Source organism: Aythya marila (genome assembly GCF_965140915.1).
Source record: "Aythya marila genome assembly, chromosome: 6".
Taxonomy (NCBI): Eukaryota; Metazoa; Chordata; class Aves; order Anseriformes; family Anatidae; genus Aythya; species Aythya marila.
Genome location: NC_139047.1, coordinates 3,923,168 through 3,938,524, shown reverse-complemented (window position 1 = coordinate 3,938,524; position 15,357 = coordinate 3,923,168). Strand labels below are relative to the sequence as shown.

Sequence of the window (15,357 nt, the reverse complement as noted above, 5' to 3'; positions counted from 1 at the left end):
TGTGGTACAGGGGCTGAAAGACATCTCACTGTCTGAGCCCTCTCTCCCCATTCTTTGCTCTTCTTCCCCATACGCCTCGTCTGTAAGTCCAAAAGAAGGCTGCGCAGGGAGGTGGGAGCCAGGTTTCCCTTCCTCCTGGTTTTGCCAGGAATTACTTTCTGCTTTGTATTGAATTAGTTAAACACTGATGAGAGTGGAGCCATGTGTGGGTCAGCTGCTGTGCTGCAGCTCAGCTGACAGCAGTTATCCAAGCAGATCAAACGGCCTCGGTGTCTGCTGCCTTTTCGAGGCTGCTCAAAGGGCTGAGCGGGGGGCAGTACCTTCTGAGCTGAGGGGAGGATGAAATGGAAAGCAACAGAACTAGGTATGTGGGGAGGGAAATCTCCTAAGTCACCTGCAGCTGTCAGAGAGAGAGAAGTAGAAGAGTGAAGAAAGGATCTGTGGAGAGACCTGTGAAAGAGGGAAGGAGAGGGTGTGAAGAAACAGGCATGGAAAGAACAACACACAGCATAACGAGAGCGGGGAGACCACAAACAGAATAAGCAGAGCGGCAAAAGCTCAGGCAGAGGGTTTTGAAGAGTAAGAGGAACTTAAAACTAACGGGGGACGCAAAATGAAGCTGAGACAAGCTGAGCCAGAAGAGCAAAGGAACCTTGCTCAACTCTGGATCTTTAGCACTGAAAAGTCAGATGAGCAATAAAAATAGTTTATCAGCAAACTAACGGCATTATTAAATTCGCTACTATGTAGGGTACTTAGTAAAAGCAGAGCACTAATAATGGCTTTCTTTCCTCAAGTGCTCAGCACAGAGGACTTGACAACAAATGGGGCTACAAAAGATGCTGTGTTTACTAGAGGTAGTATCCTTGGCGAAGCAGGGCATCACCGCGGGACAGCCTGCTGCTGGTACTTGCTTCGAAAAGAAGCAACGTTTCCCTTCCCAGTTTAAGTACCAATAGCATGAGATCCTCTTCACTTGATGGTTTCCTTCTGCTGCTCTAATCAGGCAACATCAGCGATACAGGAAACAGGCTGTCCGAAATGTTTGCTTGTCCCCCAGCATCCACAAGAAATCACCAGATACGAGTTCTTAGTCTGCAGTCTTCCCTCCTGGGACAAATACGTTTTCCCCTTCTCCCTTGTTAGGGTGTTTTCCAAAACTCAGAGCAACTCAGTAGCGTATGGAAATGAAATCTGTTCACGTATTTCATCTTCATCCACATCTTCTTCTTCATGGATGGAGTTTTCTGTCTCGTCCTGCTCAGATTCCTCCCTTGTGTCGAAGAGCTGCTCTTCCAGGAAGAAGCTCCCGAAGCCGTATTCCTTCTCGTGCGCCTTTGTTTCTGCAGGCGAGACGTGGGGAGATCCCAGAACAAAACCTGCAAACCTGACGGATTTTGGAAGGGATGAGCTGGGAAGGTTTTCTATCTATTTATATGCGTACATGTATGCATACACACACGCTGTAAATGCAGGGGATGCTGCCAGTGAAGCAGGGACGTTGTGAGGACATGCCTGCAGGCCATGCTGGTCAGGGGAAGTTGTAGCAGGAGCAACAGAGTCGAGCACAACAGAGAGTAAAAAGCAACAGATGGCAGCGACTCTGAAGATTTGTTCTTCTGCCTCATTGTCCTTTCTGTTTTCAGTCTTCCCTATATAAGTAATTTCTGCCCTTCTAGAGGGCATCTGTACCACCCTGTGACTAAGCAAGACCTGACTTCATTTTTTCATCTTGACAGTGCTCGTGGGGTAACCCAGAGTAAGCGTTTGTATCACTGGCTAGGTGGTATTTTAGCTTCTAAAAATAAATTCAAGCTGTGGAACAGTTGAGACAAAGGCTGTTAGAATTTCAGGTAAGTTGACATTGCTAATGAAGGGAAAACTGGTGGGAACTTAGCACTCCCACATTCCTGTGCTATCACCTTACTTCTGGTGCTGCTTGTGTGTTCCAGGCAAGCTGAAACTAAGCTTGCCTGCGATTGCCAGAGAATTCCTGCTTTTGGTGAACTCTGAGCTGCAGGCTGGGAATGCTGCAGCTGCTCCGAGCCAACACCAAAGCGGAGGTTTGGCTGAACACAGCGCGAGCTTAACACTGCTCCTACATTTCAGTTGGCCACACATCCTGCTTTCAGTGGACAACTCCACTGCAGATACAGCAGGGAGCTGGAGGCTTCTGGCAAGCGCACGGAAACAGACGGCAGTTCTGACACCTGGGTAAGTGTCGACAGCATCAGAGAAATGTAAGAAAAGGGAGCTGCAGCTACACTCTGCAGTTCTGGTAAACTGATCAATAATTTACATTTAGGCTTAACATTCCTGTGAGATGAATGGCGTCACCTTGCTCCCCGTGGAAGCACGGTTAGCCTACATGGGGAACAGAGCTGGGCTGCCTCTGGTTTAGAGGTTTGCCTTGTGCTGAGCCATCTTTTAGTGGAAGCTTAAAGGGATGCTCAATTTCAAATCAAACTTCTGGTTCTTTTTATTTTTGTATTTTTCCAGTGAACAACTTGTAAGAATATTAACTAAATGAGGGCTAGAAAATACATGTGTCTCATTTGCGTGTCCTGCGCATTTGGTGGTATTTTTTTAGAGTAGGGAGTTTTCATTTTTTGTGTCTTCAAATCATGCTACAGAATGCAAGTCTCTTAGAAAATAACAGTTTAACAGTAAATCTATATCTAAATCTAAACCTGGCAGAGAGGCTGTCTCTGCGCCCGTCCAAGAATGATGAAGGTTCCAAAATCAGTTTTAACTTGTTAGTGGTTAAATTCCAAGCTGACTGAGACTTCCTTGAAATTGTGACATTGGGTTCTGTGGCAAGGGCCAAGCCTTTGTAGCAGGCTACTAGGTGAAACCGTGCTCCTGACACCTTCAGGTGTTTGATTTTGAAGGAAATATATGGTGATTATCATTAATTCTGTATCCTGGAAGATTTTCTGGCTGCGTTTACTGGCTCTTCCCTTCACAATATGTGTTTGTCTCTTAAGCTGTATCTGGAGTAGCTCCACCACCTGCTATACTTAGGTGCAGATTCTGGTATTTTCTCTGTATTCAGCCTTAGATATTCTACACTACTCCTGTTTCAAGCAGTAGGTTCCCTCGGCTGTGCAGAGCTGCAGTCAGAGGGCTTAACGCAGCAAATGTTTGAGCAAAATACACTTCAGCCTGCCCCAATTTTCCACCGTGTAAAAGCGTACTGCTGGAAACGCTGAAGAAAAGGGCATTTCACTGGTTAGGCACTGGTCTGGGTCACCGTGTAGGAACTTGCAGGGGCACTGGAAGTTTTAGGGAAAGCTGTCAATACCATGAATTAGCTGTGAAATGCCGCGAAATCCAGAGCAATCTATGGTCAGAGAGGAACCAAGGGGGCTTTATACCACCAGCAAGTAATATCCTTGAGACATGGGCTGTGATCTTTAGTGGGATTACTTGGGGGGGGGCTAAAGCTACCCCCACGTCTGACTGCATGCAAGATAAACTCGCCTAAGCAGTCTGTGGGCCTGCTGTCTAACAGTGCCTGTGCAACGTGCTTCCTCTTTCAGAAAAGCCAAATTTTCTTACCGATGTGGGGACTGGAGTTTGGATACTGCCAGCCATGATGGGAAGTCGGGGTTCCTGCAGAGCGAGCGTAGCTCCTCCAGAGCTCTGATAGTTTCTGCTTCACCTTGTTCTCGGTATTCTTCTTCAGTAAGCCATCTAAACATTAACTTTCTTGATTGCAAGCGGTTCTTCATTTTTCTAAAATGAAATGAAATCAATTAGTGTTTCTGCAGTCTTCATAATTATGGCCCATCATTTTTCTCTACTGGCTGCTATTAACATGCATTAATCGTGACCTTGGAGGTCTTTTCCAACCTTAATGACTCCCTGTTTATCCTCGTAAGAGGAAAAGCTGCATACTTGCATTAAAATGAAAACGTGAAGACAACAGGTTTCGTGTTTGCAAGCTGCTTACTCTAGGTCTTAGCCAGCCTTCCAGAGAATGCTGCTTCAAAAGAGCTTTGGATCAGGTCCTTACTGTGTACGCACGGACTGTAATCTCAGAATTAAATAGATGTCTATTTGCTCAGCCATTTTTAGGTGAAACATGCAAAATGTGTCTACGCAGAGACATGGGCTGAATCAAAGCCCCGTCTGCATATGTAAATTTGAAGATAAGCAATGCTCTAAGTCTGTTATGAGTTGTTCATGTTGTTTACTAGATCGCTTCTCTTAAATCTTGCTTTAAATTACAAAACTGAGTAGTCTGAGGCCAAAATGTTTACAATCTGATGTTTTTTTAGCTGCTGCATAGCGATGTATAATATAATTAGATATCAATTAGAAAGTGTGCCATGTTCTGTTCCCTTCTGTCGACTGCTTTCAATTTAAATGTTGTGATGAGTTAAGATAAGCAAGGGCTGGATGCCCATAAAACTTTCAGCTCTGTATAAAAACACCTGCTCCAACCAGCAGCGTTCAACTTTCCTCATTTCCCTGTAAAGCAAGAATGAATTACAGCCCTGGTCCAGGTCAAATGGCAAAAGTCTTGCTGGCTCAGTGGAATCCGTATTGATCTTAATAATTAATGCAGGATTCTTAATTTTGATATATCTGCTGCTCTTAACAGTGTGTCAGGCATCGTGGCCTCACCACTTGGGGCTACTTGTTTAGTGCTTCAAAACAGGAAAAAGAAAAAAAAAAAGCCTTATTATTGTCTGAAGAGAGATTTGCAGTGCTCTATTTGTAGTGCTCTATTTCAGACAATGCATCAAAGACTAAAAAAGAAATTGTTTCTTATTCTTCTGGCTATGTTGGTTCTAGCCTTGGCCTCCTCCTGGCTCTTTGAGGTTCAGCAGCAGTCCACAGCTACAGACCAGGCCACACTAAAGGGTTTTGATCTGGATGTCATCGCTGAAGGTACCAAGCAGCTGTAAATGGTGAGGGCTTTTTAGGATCTTCATTTGAGTGTTACATCTGTGATGAAAAATGTGTTACATTCAAGGATGAGCAAATGTGTTCTTCCCATATTACTAACAAAATACTTAGCACAGTAGGATCTGTGAAAGCAGTTCCAATCCCAAATGCCACGACATAAAGGGGGGCACTGGGAATATGGGAGGGAGAACGTCCCGACAGGGATAACTGATTGCTTGCATCTACTGAGGGTAGATACGTACATCTGTGGTGACAACCTTGAAATATTCAAATCAGTAGGAACCCATATTTTGGTGAAAATGGGTTTTTAGTCTCTGAATTCTACACTGACATTGAAAGCCATCTGGCCTACACAGGACAGTTGGTTTTTAACGTACACTTCCTGGGTGGTAGTTCGCTTTTATCATGAGAGATTCAATGCAAGTTACCTGCAGATTTTCTCACAATGTGTGAAACCAAGGTGGTATTGCTGCAGTCTAACCAAACAGATGTTTAGGTTGCCATATGCTGCAACTAGAAGGTGCTACATTTGTACTTAAGAGCACCCTCACATTTGTCTATCAACCAAAATTCATGTTTGTAACTGCCAAATGGGAAGTAATTAAATTCCTGTGTCTTATGGATTTAAACCTTCCCCATTGTAGCTTTATATTTGGAAAAAAAGAAAAACAAAACCAACAAAAAGACAAAACCTAGCAATAGAAATTCACCAGGCGTTACCAAAGTGTAAGTTTTTTTCTTCATTATTAGCCTCTAATGTTTCCTGGTGGTAAAGGGACCCGGACGTTCCCGAATACACACAAACCTGGCTATGTGACAAGCAGCACCGAGGGGATAGCACAGGCCTTTTGAGCAGAGGCTGACTGCTATTATTGCATATGCAACGTGAGGTATGGTGACACCGCAGTAAATCAAGACAGAGGCTGTTAATTGCAGCGTCCACGTGAACAAGGTTATGCTCAGTTCACTGGTAAGCGGTCCGTGCTGATAGCACGCGGCAAAGCTGCTCGTTCCAACAGCCAGAAAATACCCTGTGGAAAGAATGACACGGAGAAAAAGATGAGAACTACTCATCTACACTGTACGAGGTTGGTTGACAAAGCTTGCAACTGCTGTAGTACAACCTGCTCTTTCTTGTGCTGTCTTACGGGTACTTGCACTGCATTTTATGAGCTTTGTGTTTTAGTAGCTCACGGGGTGATCTGTGAAGAGCCGCTGGGTAACGCTGTAGGAGCTGCAGTGCAAGAACCTCGAGGCAGGTGCCAGACCAACAGATTTGCCAACCCCTGCAGTTAGCAATTTGTGCGTCCCGTTCCCAGATTCAGCAAAATAAAAACCATCATAGCTGCCCGTTCCCTGTCACGGGGAAAGTGTACGTGATGACAAATCAGTGAAAAAAATAATGCAGGCAAAATCTGCTGGTACAGCTGTTACTGGCCCACTATACCAAACTCTTTATTTAATGATACAACATGAGTAAATGCTCACTGAGTACATTAGGAACCTTTGGAATGTTACATCATCTCTGGCTCAGGAGAAAAAAGTAATCCATAAAGGAGCTGCTTGACTTTTTTTTTTTTTTTTTAATAGATGGGTATTCATCTAACCACTAAATTATCAAAAAATGCACTGCGGATTTTGGTTTAATTTTCTTACCCAACAAGTATTTCCTGTGTTCGGACCACAACCACTCCATATTTTCTTTGAAACAGAAAATAACATAGAGAGAGGACATCCAGCAGCCACTCATTAATATCCAGAAGGTGCTGTGCTGAAAATTGACAAAAAAATAAGTGGGGAAAATACAGAAATCTGTCAGAATCAGGACCATTGTGTGCAAGTGAATTGACAGGCAAAACCAGATGTGCTATTTGGTAGTCCTGCAGGGTTTCTGATCTGTGCTGGACTTCCACTATGCTTCTGGCAGTTCCCATCTGCCTTGTGATGAATTCTCTGGTGAATGGCAGAGAATCCATCCCAGTTGCCACTAAAATTACATTCTGATTTACAGTGATTCGTATTCTTAAAGCTAAGCTTAGCTCCAGTCCAATAAAAATAATTTAGGTTTTGGAATAAACTTTTATCCTACATCAACAATCTCCTGTTAAACTCAGGAGCAGCTAATTAGAACTTGATTCTGACTTAATTATATTCACTTGACTCCTATACCCATTTCAGGGGAGCTACCTGGCCACAAAAACAGAGCAAGGTCAGAATCTGGCCTTGGACTCTTGACTTCCTTTATTATTATTGTTATTATTTGCAAATGTAGATTTACCCTTGGAATAAATCTTTTCAGCGTCAACAGGACAAAGACTAGCAGAGCAAGAACACCCAGTATTGCTCCAGAAAGGTAAAAGAACTTGGTATTCCTGTAAAAGAACAAGAGAGAACACGGTGAGAAGTATTTTCTAACTTGTAATTAGTTAAAAATGCCAACATTTGTAAAGATAGCAGTAATCTTCGGGAAGGACTTAACACAGCTGTAAGTCAGAGGTGGTAGTTACATGGTTAACAGGCCTGGTTTAGATTTTAAATTCATACACAATAAAATCCCAACAAATGCTATACAATGCACTGGAATTGTTACACACTAGAAGGTTTTTAAATTATTTTTTAAACACTCATGCTTTCTGGTTTTATTGACTTGCTAGTTGCTTTATTTTCTTGTACATAGCAATGTGGTTCTGTACTGTAAGAAGACTTATTTTTTTATTTAAAAGGAAAAAGCAAGTTTTTCTAAGCTTATGCATTGGTAAAAATCTGATTTAAAAATATAATTTAGTTAACTCTTAAAAGAATATAAAAAATACTGCTGCTCTGCTTGTTTCAAAGGTGCCTCCTGACAATTAATTTGTGACTCATTTTGCTTTGAAGTCATGGGCCAAGTGTCTTGCTCTAACAGTAAGTATCCTCCCTGATGAGCTATGCAAGACACGCATCAAAAGAACAATGAGGAAGGGTTGGCAAGAAGGTGGAGGCAGACCAGGCCCCAGGTGACCTCATCCTAAGCATTTCTTCCTGCAGGAAGGCATCATTTTTGATGCATGCGACATCCTTTAGCATTCAGCCAACCTCCCCCGTCCACAAAAGGGAGAGAGGATTGTTCTGAATCCACACTTGCTCGCTGCTGAGGATTGTCCTGGTGTTGCCCAGTGCAAGATGCAGCTACCTGACAAATGCTCCTAGGTGTGTCACAGTCTGTCCAGGCACAAACGGTAGGAAGTATCATTAATTTTAATATATGTTTAAATATACATCCAGTTTTCTTATTTCACTTTCCCAGACAATCGTGTCTCCAGCTCAGTAAAACAGACCAAAGATGCACAGACTTTGGGAGAGAAGGTGAAAACACAGCAGCTCGTACTCACCTGCTCAGACTGTGTGCAAAATGGAACAGAAAAATTCCAGCTACAAACAAAAACAAGAGCTTTCCATCTAGCACTAAAAAAGGGGAAAAAAAGACAGAAATGGACTTTAGAGTTATACAATCTAAAGCATTGGTTATATATAAAAGATTAGCAGAAAAGTGCCAAGCTTCTTAAAAAGAGATGGTACATTCAGGTGCAGTGACAATACCAACCTAGCTGTAATCTGAACTGAAAGCCTCCTTACTTACTTTCTCGTTTCACACTCACGATGTACAGTTCTTTCTCAAAGGGCTGTATTTTGAAGCAGATATCCTCTCCATATTGTTTTATTTTTAGGAAAGTTTCTGTAGATGTCTCTGGTTTCCAGAAGATTTGAACAGCACATGCAGCAAACTCAAAGACAGTTTCTGAGTTACGACAGTTGCTTTTTTCTGAAGTAGGCACAAACCTGAATGTTTCTGTGCTGTTGATTTTTACCTAAAATCAAACAATAACAAAATACATAGGGGAATAGCTCAGAATCACTGCTTTTTTTTTTTGTTGCTGCTTTTTCTGACACACAGCATCTATGCCATACACATGCTAATGAGGCTCACCACGGAAAGCTAGAGAACATAATGGTACTGCAAATTTAAGTTGTTTAATACCGGTTATTTAGTGTATGCAATTAGTTGTTTGGGCCTTACAGCATGCTTCAGAGAAATCCAGGTCAGCAAAGGTCTATCTAAGGGCCTCAGTCCATCCACAGGTTCTGGAGGGTTGGTTTTACCATGAAACTTGCCCCCACACAGATTTCTAACAAAACTTGCAGTATTTGTGTGACTGCTGTTTCTTTTGTGGAGATCCATACTCCTTCCCATTCCCCTCTTTAACCCTAAGAAATAGTACTTGCTTTTCTAGTAGATAAATAATGCAATATTTATGTTAGGGGCAGATGAGAGAGAGGGAAAACAGAAGGCATCATAACCAGAAACGTAAATACAGCACATTCCTGTTCCTTAACCTGGTGTTTCTTGCTAGTTCCTAGCACACCCCCATTCCATGGTGTAGATGTCCATCTTCTGAGATGGGGTGATCTTGCTGAACTTTATTGCATTGTGAGCTCTTGATGTGGGCATATTAGACAACAACAAAAAAAACATTTATATAAAAAAAAAAAGTGATGCCATAAATAAACCAGGCTTCTACTGGGGAGGAGGCAACGCATCAGCAAGCCATTTGTTTTGGGAGAAATCTTGACTTCCTGCTTTTAAGCATTTCCTCCAGGAAAGCTTGTGTTGCTGTTGGAGGGCTCTACCACCTGAAGCCTGCCACCATTCATAAAAACATCTGCAGCCTGTTCCCAAGGGAAAAAGTCGTGGGAACGGACAAAGAGGTGTTCCACTTCCATATCTGAGAGCCAATTCCTCCGACAGACACAGAGTAGAACTATTTACTTCCCTTGACCAGCAACATTCTTCCCAGGAAAAAAAAGAACCAAACAGACACACTCAGCTTGTTCCTTAACCTGTTACTGCTTCCAGTGTTAGGAGATTTTGATATTGTTTTGCTGATCAATAAACATGTTTCTTTGTGCTGAACGAAAAAACAGCAGCACATTTCTAATTTTCAGGGTAACGATCTGACACATCTTTAGTTCTTATACTGTGGATGCTTATACTCTTCCTCATTCCCCTCCTGAACAGCAATTCTAATTTTTATGGTTCTTGTAGACAATAATTCAGTCTTCATGTTAAGGACAGAAGAGGGATGATGCAAGCAAGCGGTTCACAGAACTGTGGTTTATCCTCAAATTTAGAAGCTGCATAAAGGTGTCATGACGCAAAACATTTCTTGCTGAGGTTAACAGCAGTCCATCGGTTGGAAAGATGTGCATCAAAATAAGATGCAACACTAAGTTAATGTTTGTTTGGCATCCTGTTGTAACACTGTAAGCCTGGTTGATGTCCTTTTAATAAAGGGACAGCAAGCTTCACCGCATACAGACTGAAGGATCACAGTGCTGTATTTTTATCATGCTCCTACCTGATCCTGCCAGCTGGACGTATACTCAGCTGGGAGAAGTTCATGTGAAGTGTAGGGTGTATCTGGATGACCCCCAAAGGGACTCTTACCTCTACAGTTGACCAAATGTACTGTAAGTGCAAGGTTCTGTTTTGCACGTAACAATAGCAGTTTTCATCCCATTTCTGGATGACATCCCCTTCTTTCAAGACGCTACAGTTTTCACCTGGGGAGGGAAAGTTAACTTTAAATACGTATCAAGGACAAATGTGTAATTTTTCTGCCTTTTTTGGCATATGCTGAGGGAATCACAAGCAATTTGCAGATAATTGAACGTAAAAACTATGCTGCAGGGTAGCACATTCAATTTGATTTAGACAAAAAAAAAAAAAATCAAATGACACTTCTAATCAAGTAATTCAGGCTCTAAAATAAACAGTAACACCTTGGGGGAGAAAAAATTAATCTAGGGTGAGATTTTTTAAAAAAATGCAGTCAGTAAAAGCTTGGCATCTCTATCCACGGTTTGATGGCACAGGAATCGGGCCTCTGGGCCAAATTCCCTGCTGGCACGAGTGGGCGTAACTCCACTGTAGTCGGCGCTTATACCAATGGTGAATGCAACTGTGGGAGTCTGAGCAGGTAAACAGGCTCACATATTAAAGAGTCATTCAGCACATGACACTGCTGCTGACTACAGAAATCGCACCCATCTCCCCCCAGAACGGTTCGGATGTCAAATATCCTAACTCCTCAGCTTGTACCTTTGGCATTGTTTTCCCTGCCACGGTCCGGGCACTACCCGTTAGTGTGGCAGCTGCACTGACAGCGTGCCAGAAGCCTCAGGACATGGGTGCGGGCTGGTGAAACCCTCCTGAGGTGCTGGGGACCCCCTAGGATCCTCGCCGTGAGGCTGCACCCCTCAGCAGAAATGCACCTGAAAGAGGATTTCTGCAGCCAGCCCTCGCGCACAACCTACATTCCTGTCTCTGTGGATGTGTGAAATGTGCCCTACAGTGCTCCAGGAACATAATTAAAGAGCAGAATAAAGGAAATTAATACAGATCAGAAGAGAGGGAATCATCTGGCTCGCTGAGCAAACAGCGCAGGTCCCAGCCCAGCTCAGCACTCGCTGCCACAGCCCTCACAGCACAGAGCAGCAGCACGAACGCGTCCAAAACAGACGCGATCTGGACGAGAAAACGCTTTTTGCAGGTCAAAACCTGCCTTGTCTCTGTAAGGCAGCTCAACCTAGCCTCAATTACCTGTTAAACGATTTAATTAACGCACCGCGCCCCCGGCCCCCCCTGCCCCGACCCCCCGGGCCCTGCCCGCCGCGGAGCTCCCCTCAGCGGCCCCGCCGCCATCTCCCGCCCGGCCCCGCCGCCCCCGGCGGGCTGAGGGGAGCCCGGTGCCTGCCCCGGTACCTGCCCCGGCCCCGGCCCCGGCCCCGGCCAGCACCGCCAGCACCGCCAGCACCCCCAGCACCGGCCCCAGCCCCGGCAGGGCCCGGGGAGGCCGCGCCGGGGCCATGCGGTGGCTGCGGCTCCGCCTCTCCGGGGCCCGGCCCGGCCCGGCCCGGCCCGGCCGCGCTGGGGCCGCCCCTCGGCTCCCCGGGGCTGGGGGGGGAGCCCTCGGGCTCTCGGCTGGGTTTTGTGGCGAGGACAAGCTCCGCAGTCAGACAGCCCCGGCCGTAAATGTTTTACCAGCAGGCTCTGCAGTGCCCTTGTTGGGCTGCTTAAGAGCTGAGGGACGCTGGGTGTAATGCTGAGCACTGCCCGGCTGCTGACACCGTTTGCCACACACAGCCTGGTGCGAGGCTCCCCACAGCCCTGCCAGCTTGGGTGCTGCTCTGAGGAGCCATCACCCCCTGACCCTGTCCCTGTCCCTGTCCCCATCCCCGGGGAGCAGGCACCCACCAGGTGCTGCTCGCCACCCTCTTTCAGCCTCCTGCTCCTAGCTGGAGCTGGTGAGGGTTGAGTTCCCAGCTGTGCCACCAACACCTCATTGTGTGCTCCAGATGACTCAGGGCACTTCCCCTGATTATTTTTTTCCCCTTCCCTCTCCTGACATCACCAGTCTGTGGGTTTTCTTGGCAGTTACGGGGCGGTCTACCTGCCTTTGGCCGGGCCGAGTGGCTGCAGGCTTGTGAAGCGATGGCATTTCTCCTTCCCCAGGCCGGCCCGTGGGCGCTGGGCTGTGGCATCCGCAGCAAAGGCAGCGGGATCAGCTGCTGGAGACCCGTAAGCCAGGTACTTCGTATCTGGTTTCCTGGAAAAGAAGGGAAAAATAGAAAACCAGGCGGCCTTTGTGTCTGCAGCTTTCCCACGTAGTCAGGATAACAAAACACCTATATGTGCCTGAGCGTATTTCTGTTATTTTTTCCCTTTCGTTGACTCAGGATGAAGCACTCCTCTGTTCCCTCTTACATAGTTTCATGTGTTTTGGCGGCTTCTGTTGAATGTTTATTCCGGTAATGCAAATAATTTGTGTGCCGTAAGTGCCCTCGCAAACAATGCAATTTATTATCAGGTACATTATGTTGTCGTTTTATTTGATGTAAATGGTCTCTGAGAGTTAAAATTAGACAGAAGAGCCATTTGAGACTATTTTGTTCATCTCCAGCTGTTTTTTCAGGAGTGCATTAGTTTGAAGTATTTCACTGGCAAAATACTGTGTTATTTTTTGGGGAGCAAAACTATTTACAAAAGATAAGTATAGCTACTTATTTTTTCCAGTAGTTTTATGGTAATCTCTATTTTATTTGACATGTATAGATACTGAGCTAGGTGCTGCTCTACGAGGGATATTTATCTCTCCTAAACTGCTCCAGGCAGTAGATAATCTTTTACGATCTTTCTCCAGGCCAAGCTCATAAATGCACAATGGAAATGGATTTTGAAAGGTTACCTGTGTCATATTTTACTGATTAGGCAAAAGGGCCGTAATTTTTGCATTATGCTGTTATTTATGTTTTTTTTTTTCTTAAACCTTTGCATATTCAATCTGAGTGCAGGGCACTTACTGTAGCCACCCATGCTTTGAAAAACCAAAGTGCCAGAACACGTTTTGCTGTTCTATCACTGCTGGGGGGTCAGGCAACCCAAGGCAATCCCGCTGTTTTGAGGTGAAGTGCTCTGAGTAACGCGGCTCTTCCCGTTTTGTGTGCAGCCTTCCTGGCATTTAACCCCGCATCCGTGGGACGCTCGCTTTCCCACCGGTCTCAACGGGACCTCTAGGTCAGAAGGGAGGAGAGCTCGGGCTGCTGCTGGCAGTGTTTGTGGGAGGATGCTTCTGCAATTTTTGGGAACACGGTGCTGCGCTCTGCCTTCAGCCAAGTATTTCAGCGTACGTTCATTGATCCCATTGATGTTATTCCTGCTGTACACAACAGCAAGCAAACTCAGCTCCAGGCTTCTGCGAAGTAGCAGTGGGCCTTAAATATTTATCTAGTTTATTTTTAGCACGCCAAATGTAGCTATATTTGTAGCAAGGAAGCAGTGATATAAATCTTGCTGGACTCCTCCTTTGCTCTGCATCTGCAGTAGGGAGGCAGTTTGGGTTTGGTTGTTGTTGTGTTTGTTTGTTTTTTTTTTGACCCAGAGCTCTTATTAGTGATGTTAAATTTGCTCTGATTAATATATTATAGATTTCTTTTCTTTCAGTCACCTCTTAACTCCCATGTTTAAATTGGATGGATCTTGTTACTTACCTAAAGGAGCACTGAAGCAGCCTAAGGAAAAAAGAGGCAAAGCCATTTCAGTTACTTCACATACAGCCCTGCAAAGCATTTCCAATTCCCACTGATACCACAGCTCTGAAAATCACTTACTGCTCCGCAGAAATAGCTTTTCTGCCCATCTCCTCTACAAGCAGAGACTTGTCTCGTATGAGGGGAAAATGTTAAGAGCGTGTTCGTGACCCAGGCAGCTGTAGGAAAGCAAAGCCCTTTTAACTCAAGCTTTTGAGAGTAAAAGCTGAGCCTCTTTTAAAATGCTATTTAAATAAGCTGACTTGTAGCAGAAGTCCCTGTACTCTCAGTGTATTCACTCGTGAACTGCCCTTCCCAGCTTCCTTCTCTGAGGCCCTGGGTGCTGTTTGCACGAAGGTTGATAAGATGCTGGCTCCGACCCTAGGGAAATGACCAGCTCCTGCACCAAGACCATGCACAGGCACGCGAGCAGCTTGGCACAGGGAAGTCACCTTCACTGGAGGGCCTCACCCCTGCGGCAGGGCGTGCACCAAGGCACAAAGCACAGTGCTGGAGCTGAGCATATCCCCAGGACACGCTGCAGCCACCCAGTCCCAAAATAAGCAGCCTGCTGCTACGCTGACGGTGCAGAGCAAGGAGCCAGGAAAGGGCAGGCTCCTCCAACCGGTTATCAGATTTTTAGCCTCTTCCATTGCCAACTCTTACTGCAGAGCTAGAAGGACGCTGGGGTAACAGAGTAATAGCAATCGCTTGGTCTTAGAGCAGCTGTGAGCGTGCCCTGGGATGGTGTGGAGAAAGATCCCAATATTACAAGAAAATTCACGGGCGGAGACCATCAGAACAAGCACTTTGAAAGCTGCCTGTATGTTTTAAGGACATCTAGCACACGAAACGGATAAAAAACAGGCTTACAGTTGGTTATCTGCTTACTAGCAAAGCCCTAAAATAAAACACCTTCTCCTCTGAGGAACTTTTGCTCGATATAGGACAGGCAGATGGCCGCGCTGATGCGAGGGAGCCCACGTTTGTGCTGCGTGGTGGGGGAAAGGCGATTCCTCTGAAAAGACACGTGAAGGATAAACGAGGCTGGCAGCTGGGAATGCTGGAAAACAGCGTGTGGTAGGATGGCACGGCTCAGAAACAAGCACCTTGGGCTCTTGGGCCATTGGTTTACATGCAGTTACCAAAATCTATTACTTTATCTATTAGAAAGGGCAACCTGAGCCATGCTGATATCCAAAAGGCCCCAAATGGACAGCCTTTCTTAAAACTTCTGGGGACAATACAAAGGTAGCCTGTGCTTCTCGTCTGCCATTTGATCCTTTGAGTTTTTGGGTGTCTTGCTGCTTCCTA

General features: G+C 45.2%; 1 protein-coding gene across 1 annotated transcript; it reads right to left on the bottom strand.

Moving 5' to 3' along the window:
• Nucleotides 1–307: 307 nt before the first annotated feature.
• NEMP2 (nuclear envelope integral membrane protein 2) lies at nt 308–11,825 on the bottom strand (the record flags this gene model as incomplete). The annotated part of the gene is made up of 9 exons (XM_082764045.1): nt 308–1,387; nt 3,562–3,738; nt 5,723–5,948; nt 6,574–6,688; nt 7,196–7,289; nt 8,289–8,361; nt 8,537–8,765; nt 10,403–10,518; nt 11,720–11,825. 9 exons carry the CDS (start codon nt 11,823–11,825, stop codon nt 1,162–1,164), a joined length of 1,362 nt encoding a protein of 453 aa, XP_082620171.1. The 3' UTR covers nt 308–1,161.
• Between the last annotated feature and the right edge of the window lie 3,532 nt (nt 11,826–15,357).